The sequence below is a fragment of the Dryobates pubescens genome, chromosome 17, assembly GCF_014839835.1.
Source record: "Dryobates pubescens isolate bDryPub1 chromosome 17, bDryPub1.pri, whole genome shotgun sequence".
Taxonomy (NCBI): Eukaryota; Metazoa; Chordata; class Aves; order Piciformes; family Picidae; genus Dryobates; species Dryobates pubescens.
The window spans coordinates 4710678-4730077 of record NC_071628.1 but is presented as its reverse complement, the minus strand read 5'-3'; the positions used below and the strand labels follow the sequence as shown (position 1 = coordinate 4730077).

The 19400-nt window shown below is 47.5% G+C and overlaps 1 protein-coding gene across 1 annotated transcript in view; it reads right to left on the bottom strand.

The window, feature by feature from the left end:
- Window positions 1-1249: 1249 nt before the first annotated feature.
- Window positions 1250-19400, bottom strand: part of AGBL1 (AGBL carboxypeptidase 1) — a 325674-nt gene continuing 307523 nt past the window's right edge. The window contains exon 23 of the mRNA XM_054169235.1: window positions 1250-2115. Coding sequence (XP_054025210.1) covers window positions 1809-2115 — 307 coding nt within the window. The 3' untranslated portion in view covers window positions 1250-1808. The remainder of the gene's footprint in view (window positions 2116-19400) is intronic.

Sequence of the window (19400 nt, the reverse complement as noted above, 5' to 3'; positions counted from 1 at the left end):
TTTGGTGTCCATTCCTGGGAGTCAGCCTCTTATGAAAATCCAGCATTGTGTGCAATGAGCTGCACACCACAGCAAGAAGAACACAACACCTGTACAGAGACCTAATGAATTAGTTTGTTCTAAGAAGCTCAGCTTCTAGGGACCAAGGTGCCTGTCTTTTGAGCAGTAGCATAAAGCTAGAGCTAGGGACACAGAGAACTCTGCTATGCTGGTGAAGACTTGAAAACACCTGGGCACTGAAAACCCAGCAGGACAAGGAGAGAAGCTATCTCCAAAGAGCAAGCTCCTGCTGGCAAACACAGCCTGGTAGTCTGGAGAAAGGTGTTCAGAAATGCATCAGAGGAAAACTCATTCTGCATCAGGAATTCTCTCCACAAACAGCACAAAGCTGGGAAGATGACATGGTGCTTTTAGTCACACATCAAGATTAATCATAATTAATTACCTCACTGGTAATGGAGGCCTTATAGACACACTATACATTCATAGCTCTCCTTGAGGCTCCTAAAGGAGTAACAGGGTTGGGAGCCTCTTTTCTCCTGCAATTAATTTCATTTGGGTTCAAGGCAGTTCTCCATTTGCAGCAGCAGAATTCAGCCCCTACGAGATGTGAGATGTGGTGATGTGGGCTTCATGACTCAGGGATGCCAGGCACACGCTTGGGTTCTCAGCCTGTGTTGGATTCTCAGGCATCTGTGTTTGCAGGCAGTTTTAGAAGAAATCTAATTCATTTTTTAAATGGAGGATCAAAGGAGAAGCTGTCCTGACTCCCTTATGGGGGTCACTGCTAGAACATGTCCCATTCATAACCTACCAGTAATGTCTGCTACTGTATTACTGTCTGGCACAATGGGGTCCTGTCCCATGAGCTAGGTTTCATCAGTGGTATCAGAGTAAAACTAAGAAAGATTAAGCAGTCACTGGACTGATCCTTAGACTAAATTCACTCTTGGGTATTGCCACCATCACTAATCTATTGGCAGCATACTGGAGGACCCTTGACTACCTCAAAAGAACATGCTTTTGCATCCCTTTAAGCAGTAGCTCTAGTTCCCCAGGATGAATGGTTTTATTTGTAGTCTCCTAGTTGGAAGGATGTCTGACAAAGAAAATATTTACACTTGAGCTCATCAGCTGAAGCATGAAGTGACATAACTGAGCTTATGCTGGACTGCTTCATTCCAGTGCAGCAAGGGGAAGAATTAGAGCAGGTTGCCAGAGGACCACTCGCTATTCTCACTGACACGTTCCTTACTATGGCACATTGGTTTTCCCACAGTGATGCTGAGATCTGACCAGCTCAGAAGCATGCACAGCCTGACTCAACCTGTTGAATCCAGGGCAACAATTCTGCTTGCACAGAAACCAGACAGGTGCTCTGCAGCTCGAGAGAAAGGAGTGCCAGGAGATCTCTGGCCAAAGGCATCAGTAACTGTCACTCCTCCAGGCAGAGGCTGCTTCCCAAAGTAAGAACCTAAACTAGGATAAGGAGAATTCTCTCTGCTTCCTAGATCTCAGAATACCATTCCTTGGGTCAGTTTGTATGGATCCACATACCAGAGGCAGCAGTGAGATGGAATTATGTCTAAGAGAGGACAATGTTCTCACCAAGCACCATCTGGGCCAGTGGCCCCTCGCCCTGCCTTGTGCACAAAGCATAAGGAGCCATTCTCAACACCTGCATGTATGCAAATTACACAAACATATGGTCAGTGTTCTGTTCAGAACCAGAGAAACACATCTGGGAAGGATGCTGAAGCTGGCAAGCAGGCAAACATGAGCAGCAACCCATTTGTTTAAAGCCTCGTTCAGACAGGGCTGCTCTCAAACCCACTGTACACCCCAAGTGCTGTCGAATGCAGAGGCAGAGCTGCACTGCTGGGTGCTGGTTGGCCAGAAATGTAGATCCCCCTGAGAGCCTTGGAGCTGCATGTCTGTCCCATGGTTGCACCCTCATCTTCTCTCTCTTCTTCCACCCATGAAAGGCACTCCTGGATCTCTTGGTCTAGCTCTGAGAAGTCCTCTTCACCATCAGAGCAACTGTCAGCGTTATAATCGATTTCTTCCACACAAGGAGGTTCATCGTCGGTCTCCAGGCTGCTGCTGCTGCAGCGTCTGCAGAGAAATCACAAGAGACACTGGATGTCATCAAAGGAGGTTGTGCTCTCTAGGGGTAGGAGAAGCAACAGGGAAATGTGTTTCCTGGGATCAATCCTGCCTTTGCTAATAAGGCACAAGATGGCACTAAGCGAGATCCTGTCTGCTTTGTGTCTGTTTTGCCAGCTGTAAACCGCAGAGTGATACTCATCCACTTGACAGGAGAAACCTGGTTTGATTGTTAGCACTGGCATTGCTGCTGCTGCTTACACAGAAACAGAGTGCTTCATATGCAGACACCACCCTGAGGCACTCACAAGCTTAGAGAAGCTGAAATATAGTAGAGGAGGAGGCATTCAGTTTCCAGAAGGCTGCTGGTTTAACCATCATCCACCTCACTGCAGTTCCACATTTAGTGTAAGACCTGCTTAATCCAGGTGGTTGAAGTGCTTTGGCATCTTCTCCTCTTGTTCTGTGCAAGCTCAGAGCACTGCTAACATGAGGCAGCACAAACAAAAAGTGGAGGCTCTCGGGGTTTCAAGCAGGCTGTCACCAAGGACAGCAGAAATGCAAGGAGTGGTCGGTCTGGGAAGGAACATGGAAAGGCTTGGACAAAGCTGGCTTCTCAAGGAGGGGCCACATTGAGAGGCAAGGCTGAATGGCTGAGGAGATACTTTACAGTTACACTCTCTGGAACTGGGTTATGCCACCTTAGCCTCCTGCCATTTGCTGACAGGAATGGTTTTAGGCTTTCATGATGTATCCACTTTCAATACCCACTGTGTTAGGTCAGCCTAATGCAGTATTTACAGCAGCATTGTAACCACTAGGCTAGCTGGCCCTAGGGGACAGGGTCTTTCTCCTACCTAGCTGCCTAGGTCTTGTTTGGCCTTCAGCCCAGCAGGGCAGCTGGGTAATGTTCTGAGACCAGAAAGAAGCCTGTGGTTTCAGTGCTGCCTGGGCCAGAGGATGGATGACACTGTTTTCTACCTCCAGGTCAATGTTTTCAATCAGACTCAAATGTATTGCTTTGGGGAGCTGGGAAAGGAATAATAATCTTCCACCTCTGGGCCAGAGCTTCTAATTTGTCCCAAGTTGGGAGGAAGGAATGGCTTGGCAGATGGAGCATACACAGCTTTAATGTGTGGTCTGCTCATTTACATGTCAGTAACCGGAATAATCTTCCAGCTCTCAGCTGTTTCACAGCCCTGCCAGCAGCTGAGGTTTCAGCACATACCAAAGGTGTAAAGTATTGCTTTTGGATGTATTGATCCCTTTTCTCTTCTGCACTCCAAAAAAAAAGGAGTAAGATTTTCCTAGCTTGGAGACTGCAGATCTGAACTGAACACAGGCTGCTGCAAGCAGAAACAAGCGGTGTCAACTCACTGCTCCTTCTCTGGCTGATCTCTGGCTCAGTTTACTTCAAAGCCTGGGTATAAAAGATTCTCTGAGAGCTTAATAGAGTTGTACAGCTTAAAAAATAAATAAAAGCATAATTATGCACTTTTACAGTTTCTGGCTGCTGTGCTTCAGTCTGCTCAGAAATCTGGGTCAAGAAGAGCTCGTACTGAAATTGAGTATGTGACATGAAACAAAACAAACCGAGCAGGACAATCCTGCCAGCACAAACAACAACAAGAAGCAGCAGCAGTGGTCTCTGCTGAGCCTGACCAGTGGGTTTGATTTCCAGTTTTCCTTCTACACAGGCCCGTGAATTACCATGATATCAAGGCCCTGTGATGATGATCAAAGCTGACTGAACTCAAGGGAACTGGATATTTTTTCTCTTTTATATGCTCTGCTCTTGAGGCTTTGCAATCACACAGACAATAAAAGGACCAAAGCATTCCTACTTTAAATATTGCACTTGTGTGTTTGGGAGGGGCTGCCAGCGGCACTGGGACAGGGCATAGCTGCTGCCCTGCTCACTGGTATTTCACTGATAGATTGATTCAGTTTGCAACCAAGAGACTGAAGGTCAAACATTTGCATGGCTGAAGGAGCTGGGGTTCTTTAGCCTGCAGAGGAGGAGGCTCAGGGGAGACCTTCTTGCTGTCTACAGCTACCTGAAGGGAGGGTGTAGCCAGGTGGGGGTTGGTCTCTTCTCCCAGGCAACCAGCACCAGAACAAGAGGACACAGTCTCAAGCTGTGCCAGGGGAAGTTTAGACTGGAGGTGAGGAGAAAGTTCTTCCCAGAAAGAGGAATTTGCCATTGGGATGTGCTGCCCAGGGAGGTGGTGGAGTCACTGTCCCTGGAGGTGTTCAAGAGGGGATTGGATGTGGCACTTGGAGCCATGGTTTAGTTGTCAGGAGGTGTTAGGTATTAGCTAATAGGTTGGACTTGATCTCTGAGGTCTTTTCCAACCTGATTGATTCTATGATTAACAGGACAACAATCTAAGATGGTGAAGTCTCTACTATTGCTCAAAGCTGGGAAACCCAGTAGCAGACTTCCTGATTTTTATTATGTTTTTGGTAACACAGATGAATTTAAGATTGGATATCTGACCCAAAAAACAAGGTGGTGGTGGTGAAACTAGCACAAAAGGATTTTACTAAAGCAGGGAAATCTAGAAGAGAAAACAAGCAGAGGATGAAAACCACTTCACTGCATTTCCTTACACTGACCACTGAAGGGATGCTCTCTAGGAAAAAGGGTTTGTGCATAAAACCTCTGTAATGGACTTCAGAAGCTTTCCTTTGTTGCCTACACACGTCAAAATACCAAGACCATGACAACACTTGGGCAGATACACTGCAGAGAGAGGTCCTCACAAGTCAGGATGTGCCTAGAGAATGTTTAGAGGTCAGGAAAGAAGTCTTTCTCTCTAGCTAGTTCTGCCCTTTGCTCATTTGCTGTGCCAGTGAACAAGCAAGTCAATTAGCAGTGACCTTAGTAGGAGTTTCTTCCATTTGCACTGATAGCCACTGGATCAATGCCACCACCACAAATTACACAATGAGCTACCAAACAGCAAAGAGATGGAACCAGTTTCCTTTAGCTGCCAACACAGGCAGCAACCACTCTAGTGACATAAAATCTCAAAGGCTTTTTATTGCACTACCAAAAGCTACCAACCATAGAATCCTACAATGGCTCAGGTTGGAAGTGACCTCGGAGATCATCTCCTCCAACCTCCCCACCATGGGCAGGGACAGCTCTCAATTAGACTCAGCTGCTCAAGGCCTCATCCAGCCTGGCCTTCAACACCCCCAGGCAGCCTCCCTGGGCAGCCTATTCCAGAGTCTCACCACCCTCCTACTGAAGAACTTCTTCCTCAGATCCAGTCTAACCCTGCTCTCCCTCAGCTTCAAACCATTCCCCCTTGTCCTGTCTCCAGACACCCTGATGAAAAGTCCCTCTGCAGCCTTCCTGCAGGATCCTTTCAGGTCCTGGAAGGCAGCTGTACTGTGAACAGCACATAAGAAAGGACAAGGTGGTGTTAGGTCAGTGGTTGGACTCCGTGCTATTAAGAGTTCTATTCCAACCCAAACAATTGCCTGACTCTATGCCAGGCTTGGGTTATGGTGGATGATCTCTAGCTGCATGCTGTACATGAGGATGGCTGGTGTTTTCCATCCATAATCCTCCCTCCCTTGTGCTCAGCCTTCCAGGGCACGGAGAAAAAGCAAAGATTTCTTAACCAATTTCTTGCTATTTTTCACTCACATTTTGCTTGTGTGGCAGGTCACTCACTCCCTCTTCTACTGGCTGGCTCAAAATAGAATGTGCTTTTCCTCCCTTCTTTTTTCCTTTCTGCTGGAAAGAACAGGCACTGACAACTGTCCCTCTTAGGGGATCTGTGACCATTGTTCTGGGCTGCTGCTTGACCTTCACTTGACAGGCCTCACAGCTGCAGTGCATCACAGAAGGAAATGGAGCATTTACCCTTTTTTGCTGCAGACTTGCCAGAGTGAAACCTGGAATTGAGTGGTTAAATGCTTCACACCAAAAATCAAAGGAGGAAAAGCAGTTAAGTCTAGGGACCACTGCTGGTCACAGACATGCTGATGGCTCCCTGGTGAAGAATGTGTCAACAAACTGGTACACATGTCTTCATCTCTCTGCAGTGATAAATAACATCCCAATAGCTGCATAATCACCCTGTCTGAAACCCTATTTTCTCTTTTCCTTAAACCTTCTCTCCATCATGATATGTCCCAATCCTGTGCAAGATGCCCAAGGCAGGGATGCAGCTGTGTGTAGTGAGCCAAGTGTGTCTCTGATGTACTTCTTAGACTACAGAAGGCAGGAAATGGCTTTCTTGAAATTGTCAAGGTTTCAGGCATTTCACTGTGAGAATCACAGTCACAGAATCACAGAACAGCAGGGGTTGCACAGGACCTTGAAAGATCAGCCAGTCCAATCCCCCTGTCAGAGCAGCATCACCTAGAGCAGGTCATACAGGAAGGCATCCAGGAGGGTTTGGAATGTCTCCAGAGAGGGAGACTCCACAACCCCTCTGGGCAGCCTGCTCCAGGGTCTGCCACCCTCACAGTGACAAAGTTTTACCTTCTGTTCCTGTGGAACCTCCCCTGCTCCAGCCTGCCCGCAGTGCCCCTTGTCTGTCCTTGGACATCCGTGAGCAGAGCCTGGCTCTCTCCTCCCAACACATGAGTGAGGTCACCCCTCAGGCTCCTCTGCTCCAAGCTAGAGCCCCAGCTCCCTCAGCCTGTCCTGCCTTCAGAAGCTTGATGGCTCTGTGCTGGACTCTCAAGCAGTTCCCTGAGGTCTTTCTTGAGCTGAGGGTCCTAGAACTGGACACAATATTCCAGATGCAGCCTCACCAGGGCAGAGTAGAGGGGAAGGAGAACATCACTGCACCTGCTAACCACAGCCTTTCCAATCCCCTCCAGGACACCATTTGTCTCCTTGGCCACAAGGGCACATTGCTGGCTCATGGTCATCCTGTTGTCCACCCAGGTCCTTTTCCCCAGCAGAGAAAACAGAAAGTTCTATGTCCAGCCTAAACAGGCTAAGCACTCAGCAGTCACAGCATTCTCCTGAGAGAATAGAATAGAATAGAATAGAATAGAATAGAATAGAATAGAATAGAATAGAATAGAATAGACCAGACCAGGTTGGAAAAGACCTTTGAGATCATCAAGTTCAACCTATCATCCAACACCATCTGATCAACTAAACCATGACACCAAGTGCCTCATCCAGGCTCTTCCTAAACACTTCCAGGGATGGTGACTCCACCACCTCCCTGGGTAGCACATTCCAATGGCCAATCTCTTTTTTGGGGAAGAACTTTTTCCTAACATCCAGCCTGAACCTCCCCTGGTGCAGCTTGAGACTGTGTCCTCTTGTTCTGGTACTGGTTGCCTGGGAGAAGAGACCAACCCCCACCTGGTTACAACCTCCCTTCAGGTAGTTGTAGAGAGCAATAAGGTCTCCCCTGAGCCTCCTCTTCTCCAGGCTAAGCAACCCCAGCTCCCTCAGCCTCTCCTCACAGGGCTGTGCTCCAAACCCCTCCCCAGCTTTGTTGCCCTTCTCTGGACACCTTCCAGCATCTCAACATCTTTCCTAAACTGAGGAGCCCAGAACTGGACACAGGACTCAAGGTGTGGCCTGACCAGTGCTGAGCACAGGGCACATTGACTTCCCTGCTCCTGCTGGCCACACTGTTCCTGATATGTTGCTATGTAGTGGGAACATCCTCTTGGTAGGAACTGTACAGCGAAGTAGAGAGGAGGATGCTTTTTTTCCACTCATGTAGGGATTGGACACCCCAGCAAGCCCCCTGACCACAGTTAGCACCTGCAGAGAGGGGGAAATCTCTCAGTCTTGTGCAGCAAAGTTTGACCAGCAGTTACAGACCTGCTGAGAAGTGAAGTGTCCTGCAGCATTGAGAGATCTGCTGCCCTCTCTGCAGCGAATTGGGATTGCATTGCCTTTTTTTCCAGTTTTACTTTGGTGACATTAAAATTCCACCTACATCACCAAATCCAAAGGGGTTGTGTGGTCTGGTGTGCAGTTTGGCTTTTGAGGAATCCATATGTTTCATTAAAAGTATTTTACAGGAACTCTGCTTCTGAAGCCTCGTAATGAATCTGAAATGCATCTCAAGTAGCCACATTTGCAGTTATCCCAGGGTACAATTCTGCCTTTAATAGCTGCATAAAGGAGTATTTTAGGACATAAATGGAACAGCTATGATGCCTGCAGATACTTAGACCTGGAAGAAATATGCTACAGCAACAGGATGCCAACAAAAAGGGCCTTTAGTCTGCCCTTCGTGTCGTGATTTCCTTGTTGCAAGGTGTGGTGTGTGCCTTGTGATGACTTTATAATTTCATTTCTGCAATTCAGGTGCTCCCCAGGCAGCTGCCTGGCTTCCTCTGCTGCCTGAGGAAAGCCAGATAAGGCTCTGTTTAGTCCCTGACCTTGCCAAAGGATGGGATCAGTTATGTACTGATGCAAGAGGGCTCCAGCTTAAAGAACTCTTGCATTCACCTCCTTTGCTGCTAGGCAGTAAACAGTGATGATAGGAACTTTGCAGATTCCCATGAGGATACCCTCTCCAAAGACTCTTTGCCAAGGACTTTGGAATCTTTCCAGTACCTGGAGGGGGCCTAGAAGAAGTCTGCAGAGGGCCTGTTTCTGGAGGCCTGAAGTGATAGGAAGAGGGCTAATGGTTTGAAATTACAGAAGAGAAGGTTTAGACTGGATGTGAGGAATAAGTTTTGCACCATGAAGTTGGTAGAACACTGGAACAGGTTGCCCAGGGAGGTGGTTGAGCCCCAGTCCCTGGAGATATTCAAGGTCAGGCTCAATAAGGCAACCTGATCTAGTGGAGGATGTCCCTGCTGACTGCAGGGGAGTTGGACTGGATGACCTTTGGAGGTCTCTTCCAACACAAACCTTGCTATGATCTCCTGAGAATGTCAGTTGGCCTGGCTCTCAGCCCACCATGCTCCATCCTTTCATGAACAAAAGGAAGATGATGAAACACTGCTTTGAAGAATTCTCTTTGCTGTGCTTGAGAGATGCTTGGTCTCGTTTTGAGGGCAGGGTCTTGGTGGTTGTTGTTGTTTTTATTCCTGCTGCAAACAGCCAAGACAAAGGTGTAATTCATTGCTTGACTCATCCTAATTGGATTTTCAGGAGTTCCCAGGGCACCTGTAGGCAGTAATATTTATAATTGATTTGGCCAGATTAAAAATGGATGTCCGGTGCAGCAGTTAGATAAGTGAAGAGCAAGACAGGCTTCATCATTCAGAGGGGATGGAAGACAACCTGCAGATAAAGGGAGAGCATGAAGAGCAAGAAAGAGGCTGACTCCTGGCCAACACTGTCCCCTAATGTTCATACAGGCTTGCAACAATTCAGCCCTGGACAGCATTTTGCTTGCATTTAGGAGAAACTCTCTTCAAGAGTCTTCTCAGGAAGGGCTGTTTCCATTCTTGGTGCTGGTGAGAAGATGGCTGCTGGCTGCTGTAGGAGCAGAGGAGGTGTTGAGCATACAGCTCCCATTTCACGTGGTTGGGAAATGGAAAAGCCTTGTATGATGATGAAGAACTGCACTGAGTTGAATTACACCATCCCTGGTAGAGCCTGGACCTCTTTGGGAAAGATGGGTTGCATGGAGGACAAGTAGGCATTGCTCTCCCGTTGGAAGGGCACTAGCTGGAAGAGTCAGTCGCCTAAAACTGCCATCCAGCACAGCCTTCTGTGTGAACTCCTTGGCAATGAGACATCCCTGAAGAAAACTTGAGACCTGGGTGTCTCAGCACTCTACAGCTACCTGAAGGAAGGTTGTAGACAGGTGGGGGTTGGTCTCTTCTCCCAGGCAACCAGCACCAGAACAAGAGGACACAGTCTCAAGCTGTGCCAGGGGAAGTTTAGGCTGGAGGTGAGGAGAAAGTTCTTCCCAGAGAGAATTGTTAGCCATTGGAATGTGCTGCCCAGGGAGGTGGTGGAGTCACCATCCCTGGAGGTGTACAAGAGGGAATTGGATGTGGCACTTGGTGCCATGGTTTAGTAATCATGAGGTCTTGGGTGATAGATTGGACTTGATGATCCTTGAGGTCTTTTCCAACGTAATTGATTCTATGATTCTATCTTCTTGAGATGGGAGCCACACACCTATTCTATTCCATTCCACTCCATTCCATTCCTGGACACCAGTGCACAAACCCTGGACCACAACTTTTAAGCAAGTTGAGGACCTTTATAAGAAGAATCATGACATATTCAGGCACTCTTGGGAGACTGGGCCTGTCAGAGGGTCTGCTCTTGCCTTTTAGATCTTTATTATTATTATTTTAGGGAACCATATCACACAGATCAGCTCAGGGCCAGCACTCAGGCAGCACAATCCATGTTTGCTCTGGAAATCAAGGAGAAGGTTCCTACTCAAGAGAATCATAGAATTGTTAGGGTTGGAAAGGACCCCAAGGGTCATTCAGTTCCAAGCCCCCTGCCATGGGCAGGGACACCTCACACTACAGCAGGTTGCTCAGAGCCACATCCAGCCTGGCCTTCAAAACCTCCAGGGATGAGGCTTCTACCACCTCCCTGGGCAACCTGTGCCAGTCTCTCACCACCCTCCTGGGGAAGAACTTCTTCCTGACATCCAATCTGAATCTACCCACTTCTAGTTTTGCTCCATTCCCCCCAGTCCTATCACTCCCTGACACCCTCAAAAGTCCCTCCCCAGCTTTCTTGTAGCCCCCTTCAGATACTGGAAGGCCACAATTAGGTCTCCTCAGAGCCTTCTCATCTCCAGACTGAAAAGCCCCAACTCCCTGTGAGACATCTCATTGGGATGCTTTGCTACCTTGGGCTAGATGTTCCAGTCCTGCTGAGCAGAAATTCATGGCCAGGTCCAATGAAGCAACTAAGAGTAAATGGTTTAAAGTCTGGTCCATTGTGATCACATTGCAGGCAGTACAAGTGGAAGATAAACACAAGAAACAAAGAGATGAGTGACAGAAAATAGCTGGGATGAAACCCATGCAGCAGGCAGCACCACCAGTGCCTTGGGTTTAGTCTAAGAGCCAAAAGAAATGCCTCCAAAACAGACACAGAATCATGGAATCAACCAGGTTGGAACAGACCTCAGAGATCATCAAGTCCAACCTATTACCCAATACCTAGCACCTCCTGACAACTAAACCTTCTGCAGGAAGGAGGGGGCAGAAGGGGGACCATGTCTGCACACCTTCATCTCTGTCTGGGTTTGTGCTGGGGCTGCTTGGCCCTACCATGACATTCCACCCCCTGACCCTATGGGACATCAGCTTCCTGAAGCTTCAGCTTCCTGTGGAAATAGGAACAGCCAACCCCTCCTGTATGGGAAGGTATTCACTGAGACTACTGGAACTCGTCAGGACACTGAATAATGTAAGAGCTGCTGAAAAATGTGATTCTGAAAGTGTTTGGGAGCTTTTCTCACAGTGTCCCTAGCAATTCCTTCTGGAAATGGTAATCATGTTATTGATGATACTTAGCAGTCCAGCCACAGTAACACAGGGTGATTATTGGAATCCCTGTAATTGCTTTTGGGTGTTTCCAGTAATTGAGACATTGGCACTGCAGGGGGAAAAGAAATGGGGAAAGATTTTGGCTTAGATGCTGAGAATTTGTACTTCTGAGGATGAATAATGTAAAGGAATGCAGGTTCTCCTGGGCTCCTCTTTCCCTTGGTGCTCCTTCACATAATTCCACTGACTTCATACAAGGCTTGTAATTGGTTCTAGATATTTAATTTCATGAGTCCAAATTCCATATGTACATATCCCTTACTTCTCTCTGAGCATCCTTAAAGATTGGGGATTTTGAAAGCCACGAGTTTTAAGATGGCCAAGAAATGCCTAGTCTGTGTTTCAGTTGCATTGCAGTTTCATACACAGGGTATTGCTTGGCTCAGATAACTCATGGAATGGCTCAGGCTGGAAGGGACCTCAGAGGTCATCTACTCCAACCACCCCACCATAGGCAGGGGCACTTCTCAATTAGACTCAGCTGCTCAAAGCCTCAGCTAGCCTGGCCTTAAATATCCCCAGGCAGGAGGCAGGCACAGCCTCCCTGGGCAGCCTATTCCAGAGTCTCACCACTCTCCTATTGAAGAACTTCTTCCTCAGCTCCAGTCTAACCCTGCTCTGCCTCAGCTTCAAACCATTCCCCCTTGTCCTGTCTCTAGACACCCTGAGGAAAAGTCCCTCTGCAGCCTTCCTGCAGGATCCCTTCAGGTACTGGCAGGCAGATCTAAGGTACCCCTGGAGTCTTCTCTTCTCCAGGCTGAACAACCCCAGCTCCCTCAGCCTGTCCTCATAGCAGAGGTTCTTGAGCCCTTGGACCATCTTTGTGGGCTCCTCTGGACTCACTCCACCAGCTCTGTGTCCTTCTTGTGCTGGGGACAGCAGACCTGGAGACAGGATTCATGGTGGGGTTGTCACAAGGGCAGCTATCTATGCATGCCAATATTTGTTTGCACAGGACAGACATCTAACTACCTGCTTCAACTAATAGCTGCTCTACATGATTAAATTCCAACCACCCTTGGAGGAGAAGAATCCTCTTGGTTGCTGACTTTTCTTTGTGAAAATCTATTTTTAGCTGATAACCAGGCTGATGTTTCTAAGAACCTGTCTGTGATAGATGTGTGTATGGTAATACAGAAATATCTCTATACAAGCACACAAAGCAGATCACCATCCCTTATTTATCTTCCCTCACAGGTAGCTAAATAACAGATACACATATTGGTGTATAAGCATGCACTCAGACACCCACACAGCACACAATTACATGGTTTGCTCTGTATTCAGAGCACAACTTTCATTACAAGGCACAGAAGGTCTCAGGAGACACTCCTACAGCTAGCTGAAAGATAACAATAGATGATCACTGAACCTTGATGCTGCTGCATTCAAGTGGAACCAATCTCAGGGTAAGAGCTGCCTACTGACCTGGGCAGTCCTTTGACTCCAGTCTTCAGGTGAGAGCTGGCAAAGCAGCAGGTCACCTGAAGGGAAACTTAGACCATCTGACTTGAGATATATTAGGATGGTCAACCAGGAATCCTACACGAAGGCTGGAGAGAGACTTTTCACAAAGGTGTCTAGCAATAGGGCAAGGGGGAACAGTTTGAAGCTGAGGGAGAGCAGGGTTAGACTGCATCTTGGAAGAAGTTCTTCAGTAGGAGGGTGGTGAATAGGCTGGAATAGGCTACCCATGGAGGTTGTGGCTGCCTCCTTCCTGCCTGGGGCTGTTGCAGACCAGGTTGGACGAGGCCCTGAGCAGCTGAGTCTAGCTGAGAGATGTCTGGGCCCATGGCCAGAGGATTGGAGTAGGTGATCCCTGAGGCCACTTCCAGCCTAAGCCACTCAGTGATTCTTTGATTCTGTGATTCTCAGCTACTGGAGAACTTCAACAAGAAGCTAAAAGCAGGACTGTGTCAAAAGTAAAGATCTTCGATTCTCAGTAGGAAAATTTGGACATATTCTTATTCCACATGAACTTGACTCACTCTTGTGCCTTTAAACTAAGGAATATGACTGGTTTCTGCACAACTGTTTTTGCTTCCACAATCAAGAGCCTTCAAATGGGTAAAGAATGATCATGGTTATGAGTATTGAGCTCTGGTAAAAAGAATTAATCTGGCTCTTGAACGCCCAGAGATGGAAGAGTGTGTGGTACCTGTGTGGGGGTTCAACAGCTGCTGCTTTGCCACCAAATTCTACTTGTAAGAAAAGCCTTCAGGCTAATCTCAGTTTAATGACCAGTGAAAGCAGCTTCTGGAGCACACTGAAGCACATTAACTTAAGACAAACATGATGGTAAATCACTGAAGCCTAAGATGTTCCAGCTGATGGCCACCAGGCACCATGGCCACCTGTCAAAGTAACTTAATCCTTACAAGGTCCTGTGCTCACAGGATCACAGGGATGTTAAGGGTTGGAAGGGACCTCTGGAGATCTTCAGGTGCAACCCACCTGTCAGAGCAGGCCCCTAGAATCATATAATAGTAATACCATCACAGAGCTCTTGGCATGAATCCTCTGAAAGGTATCCACACATCTCATCCTAGGGGTGTTCACCACAACTGATCCAAGAAACTTCCTGTAGCATGAGAAGTTCTGAGGCTAACGTGTAACTTTGGTTCTCTCATCCTTTCCTGCAGAGAACAAGGCTGTTTGGTTGATACCACAATTAGGAAAGAGAGAGAGAGACTTTGTGTGTGTGTACCCATAACAATAAAAGGCAGATAAGGCAAGGTCAAAGAAATCTGTCTTGCCTTTAAAGCAAATTGAGGCTGGTTTATAGCAGAAACATCTGATGGAGTGATCACAGGTAACTGATAATAGATCTGGGTTCAAGCTTCAGGCTCTGCCCTCACCCCAAATCTTTTCTCTCAGGCATAATGAGACTCAGATGAAACAAATCTGAATGCTTGTGTTCGATAGATTTCAAAACAGTCTGATCAATTATGTTTTTAACACCATATGGAACTAAATCCAAAGCCTTGCTTAACCTCACTCATTATGCAGCTGATTTGCATATGCTTTGGACTCCATTAAGGACACAGAAAAATGTCAGCTACAGCATAGCAGTGGCAACTCTTGCTAATTCTTTGATCTTGCCAAAGCCCTGCCAGATGTTTCATGCAGAACAGCAAATATTTCATTATGCTCTCCCTGCCTCCTAAAATTTGTCTGTCAGGAAGAGCAAGGATGGATTTTAGTAGTTTACCACAGATGAAAAACAATCAGCATGGAGGGCTGACACAAACATGAACACAACCTTCATCCCACTTCAGAACTCAAGCAGAGGTTAAAAGCACCCAGGAGCATTGGAACAGGTCAAGAGAGGGGATTCTGCCCCTTGACTCTGCTCTGCTGAGACCCCACCTCAAATACTGCCTCCAGTTCTGGTGTCCCCAGCATCAGAAGGACACAGAGCTGCTGGAGTGAGTCCAGAGGAGACCACAAAGATGACCAAAGGGCTGGAGCACCTCTGCTGTGAGGACAGGCTGAGGGAGCTGGGGGTGTTCAGCCTGGAGAAGTGAAGACTCCAGGGGCACCTTGGAGCTGCCTTCCAATAGCTGAAGGGATCCTAGAGGAAGGCTGCAGAGGGACTTTCCATCAGGGTGTCTAGAGACAGAACAAGGGGGAATGGTTTGAAGCTGAGGGGAGCAGGGTTAGACTAGAGCTGAGGAAGAAGTTCAATAGGAGGGTGGTGAGACTCTGGAATAGGCTGCCCAGGGAGATTGTGGCTGCCTCCTACATTGGGGTGCTCAAGACCAGGCTGGATGAGGCCTTGAGCAGCTGAGTCTAGCTGGGACTCCTCTGCTGTGGTAGTTTTAGGTTATGCAGATAATTTTTTAAAGGCGTAGCCTAAAACTACCACACCTGCCCATGGTGGGGAGATCAGAGTAGATGATTTCTGAGGTGCCCTCCAACCTAAGCCATTCTATGATTAATTCATTCTGGATAAACAGGAGAAAGAGGGAAATGAAGAAGAAAGAGGGAAAAGAAGAAAGAGGGAAAAGAAGAAGAAAGAGGGAAAAGAAGAGGAAAGAGGGAAAAGAAGAGGAAAGAGGGAAAAGAAGAAAGAGGGAAAAGAAGAGGAAAGAGGGAAAAGAAGACGAAAGAGGCAAAACAACAAGAAAGAGGCAAAACAGCAAGAAAGAGGCAAAACAACAAGAAAGAGGGAAAACAAGAATCATTTGCTGTGCTCTAAGGAAAAAACAACCACCACTTGCTGTGCTCTAAGGAGATGGCATCACCTTGCTAAAAAACCAACTCACCCAACCATAATCCAGCACACAGCAAAGCTGCCATCGCTGCTTGGTGTACAACAGATCCCCTAATGCCTTTCTGTGTTCCTGTTACAGGCATTTAATAACATTTCACCTGTGGAACAGGGGGATGCTGCTTTCAGATGAATCCATTTGGTGCTTGCAGCATCTCTCAGTTCCCAGCAGGGGACAATTTTTTTACATGGCTGTTAACATGACTATTTCCTGAATATTTTATGGGAGGGGAGGGAAAAAAAAACCACCCAACCACCACCACACAAATAAAATAAATCAATTTTCAAATGCCTGTCAAAATGTTCTGTGTGTTTGCTCTGAAAGTTGCAATTACATTCTCTTCCTTGAGCTGTGAGTGACTATCTGTGTGTATATATTTATCTGTGCAGAGATAAATTCCCACTAAAAGTCCTTAAAAGCACGCTACCGCGTCACGGGAGCGAGGGGACTCTGAGTGAAAGCTGAAGCAACATAAACTGACAAAAAAAGTGCTCATTTAATCAAAATATGACTTGGATTTGGATGGATGGGGTAAATTACAGCACAGCTTGCAGAGCAGGGAAGTAATCACTGTGTGGAGAACCACCCTAAGCGTTTAACGTCACTCACTGATTTACAACCCCGAGCGATGGAACTTCTTGTGTGCAGAGCAAGTGACTGAAGAGATGAATCACAGAGTGTTAGGGGTTGGAAGTGACCTCCAATAACAGAACAGACCTGGTTGGAAGAGACCTCCAAGATCACCCAGTCCAACCTTTTACCCAGCACTGCAGGGTCAATGCTAAGCCATATCCCTAAGCGCCAAGTCCACAGGCTGCTTGAACACCCCCAGGGATGGCGACTCCAGCACTGCCCTGGGCAGCCTGTTAGAAATTAGAAGAGGTTCATGAAGTGGCCAAGAAATAAACATGTCACTGAAAGCCTTGTTGGCATAGAGTCATGAGCAGAAGGAAAAGAAGAGGCCCCAAAGAGCACAGCATGGCTCTAGGGAAGCAAGCACTGGATCAGCCCTGGGCAAAGGCAGCTCTCACTTGCAGGTCCCTCCAGTACTCTCTGTATCACACTGTGCCCTATATCAGATTCATTATATCAGACTGTGTCCTGTGTCATAGAATTGTTAGGGTTGGAAGGGGACTCAAGGATCATCTAGTTCCAATCCCCCTGCCACAGGCAGGGTCACCTCACACTAGAGCAGTTTGCTCAGAGCCACATCCAGCCTGGCCTTAAAAACCTCCAGGGATGAGGCTTCTGCCACCTCTTTGGGCAACCTGTTTCAGTGTCTGGAAGATACTGGAAGGCCATAATAAGGTCTCCTTGAAGCCTTCTCTCCAGACTGAATAACCCCAACTCTCTCAGACTGTCCTCATCAAGGGAAATTTGAATCCTGATATTGGAACACTGGGGCTTGAAAGACATGGGCTCTACACTTGGTGGGCTCATGGTCACTGCCTTTTTCCTCTTTGCCCCAACTCCCCAACAACATGGACACAGAAGGTTCCATCACTCTACCTGGTTGGCAAGCTTATGGTATGGTAGCAGAGCCCTCCATCACCTGCCTAGTCTGAATGAGGGTGCAAAGCTATTTAATTGCCTCTTCTGTGGAAGTGCCTTTCTCTGTACTGCAAGCTATATTAAAATAGGTGCTTCATAACCTTGATGGGGCTGGTCTAAAACCTCTGAGCAAACCAAGGCTTCAGTAAAGCAAATCACAAGTTTCCAGGCCTATTAAGGAAAGAAGTGACAGTTCATGATTCTGCCAGGCAAGAATGAAGAGTTTAGCTGGAGGAATGATGTGACTGCAGGACTCCTGCTGAGATCAGGAGGAGAGAAGGGTGCTCACTAATACCAAGGATTAGGTGCCAGGTCATATTTCAAAGAGCAACACTCTCATTCTTGCAGTGCTGAAAAGAACCGAAGTCATGAAAGCAAAGAGGAGATTATTCAGATGGGAAAGCAAGTGCAGCAAGCTGCCAGGATTTCTTTAACTAGCCTGGCTTCTAATTTGAAGCTGTCCAGCTAGCCAGTCCAGCAGAAAAAGCCAGCCAGCCAGCACAAGGAAACAAAGACTGAGGACTCTTGCATGCTGGTTCCACTGGACCTGAAAACCTCATTAGTCAGGAAATGTTGTACTTCCTGGCATTTCCCTTTGTATTTACGTTTTCCCAGCTTCTCATTTTGGCTCTTTGCTTTAGGAAGCTGCTTATTGCACCAAAATAAAGTGACATCTGCTCTTCTCATGTTGGATTCTGTCTTCCAGGAACTGAAACACTAGGAAAAGACTAGACAGTGAGTTGTTCTGGCTCATGAATTGTCCCCTAAGGCACTGAAAAAGCCCACAAAAGTTCTATTTGCCAGTACAAACAGCAGAAATCCAACTGCTAGGATATACATAGACACTATGGAGAGGAGATGCATTCAGGGAGGTTATATGCATGAATGCATGCAGCATTCCTGACTGCTGTGTGCTGTGATAGAATCTCTTTTCTTGTTCCTTCTTCTCTTAAAACCATGGTGGCATCACAGAATTGTCAGGGTTGGAAGGGACCTCCAGGATCATCCTAACCCCCCTGCCATGGGCAGGAACACCTCACACTAGAGAAGGTTGTCCAGAGCCACATCCAGCTTGGCCTTAAAAACATCCAGGGATGAGGCTTCCACCACTTCCCTGGGCAACCTGTGCCAGTGTCTCACCACCCTCATGGGGAAGAACTTCTTCCTAATGTTTTTTTTTTTCTGTACACTTTTTTCCTCCCTGCATTAGTTTACTGAGGTCTCTGTGCATTAACCTTTCTAGAGTCAGTAACACACAACCCCTTAAAAACAACCCACTGCATGCTGCTGAAGAGCTCAGGCTCTTGGAATGGTGGAGATCAGAAGATGGTAGAGCAGGTGTAGCCAAGTCAGACTGCCACTGAGTTTGCAAGGCTTACATTGGACTTTCATAGAATCATAGACTCAATAAGGTTGGAAAAGACCTCAGAGATCATCAAGTCCAACCTGACACCCAAGACCTCGTGACTACTAAACCGTGGCACCAAGTACCCCATCCAATCCCCTCTTGAACACCTCCAGGGATGGTGACTCCACCACCTCCCTGGGCAGCACATTCCAATGGCTGACAGCTCTCTCTGGGAAGAACTTTCTCCTCACCTCCAGCCTAAACTTCCCCTGGCACAGCTTGAGACTGTGTCCTCTTGTTCTGGTGCTGGTTGCCTGGGAGAAGAGACCACCCCCCCTCCTGGCTACAACCTTCCTTCAGGTAGCTGTAGACAGCAATAAGGTCTCCCTCTTCTGCAGGCTAAGCAACCCCAGCTCCCTCAGCCTCTCCTCACAGGGCTGTGCTCAAGGCTTCTGCCAAGCTTCATTGCCCTTCTCTGGACACATTCAAGTGTCTCAGTGTCCTTCTTCAATTGAGAGGCCCAGAACTGGACACAGGACTCAAGGTGTGGCCTAACCAGTGCTGAGCACAGGGCACAACAACCTCCCTGCTCCTGCTGGCCACACTATTCCTGATGCAGGCCAGGACTTTCTCCT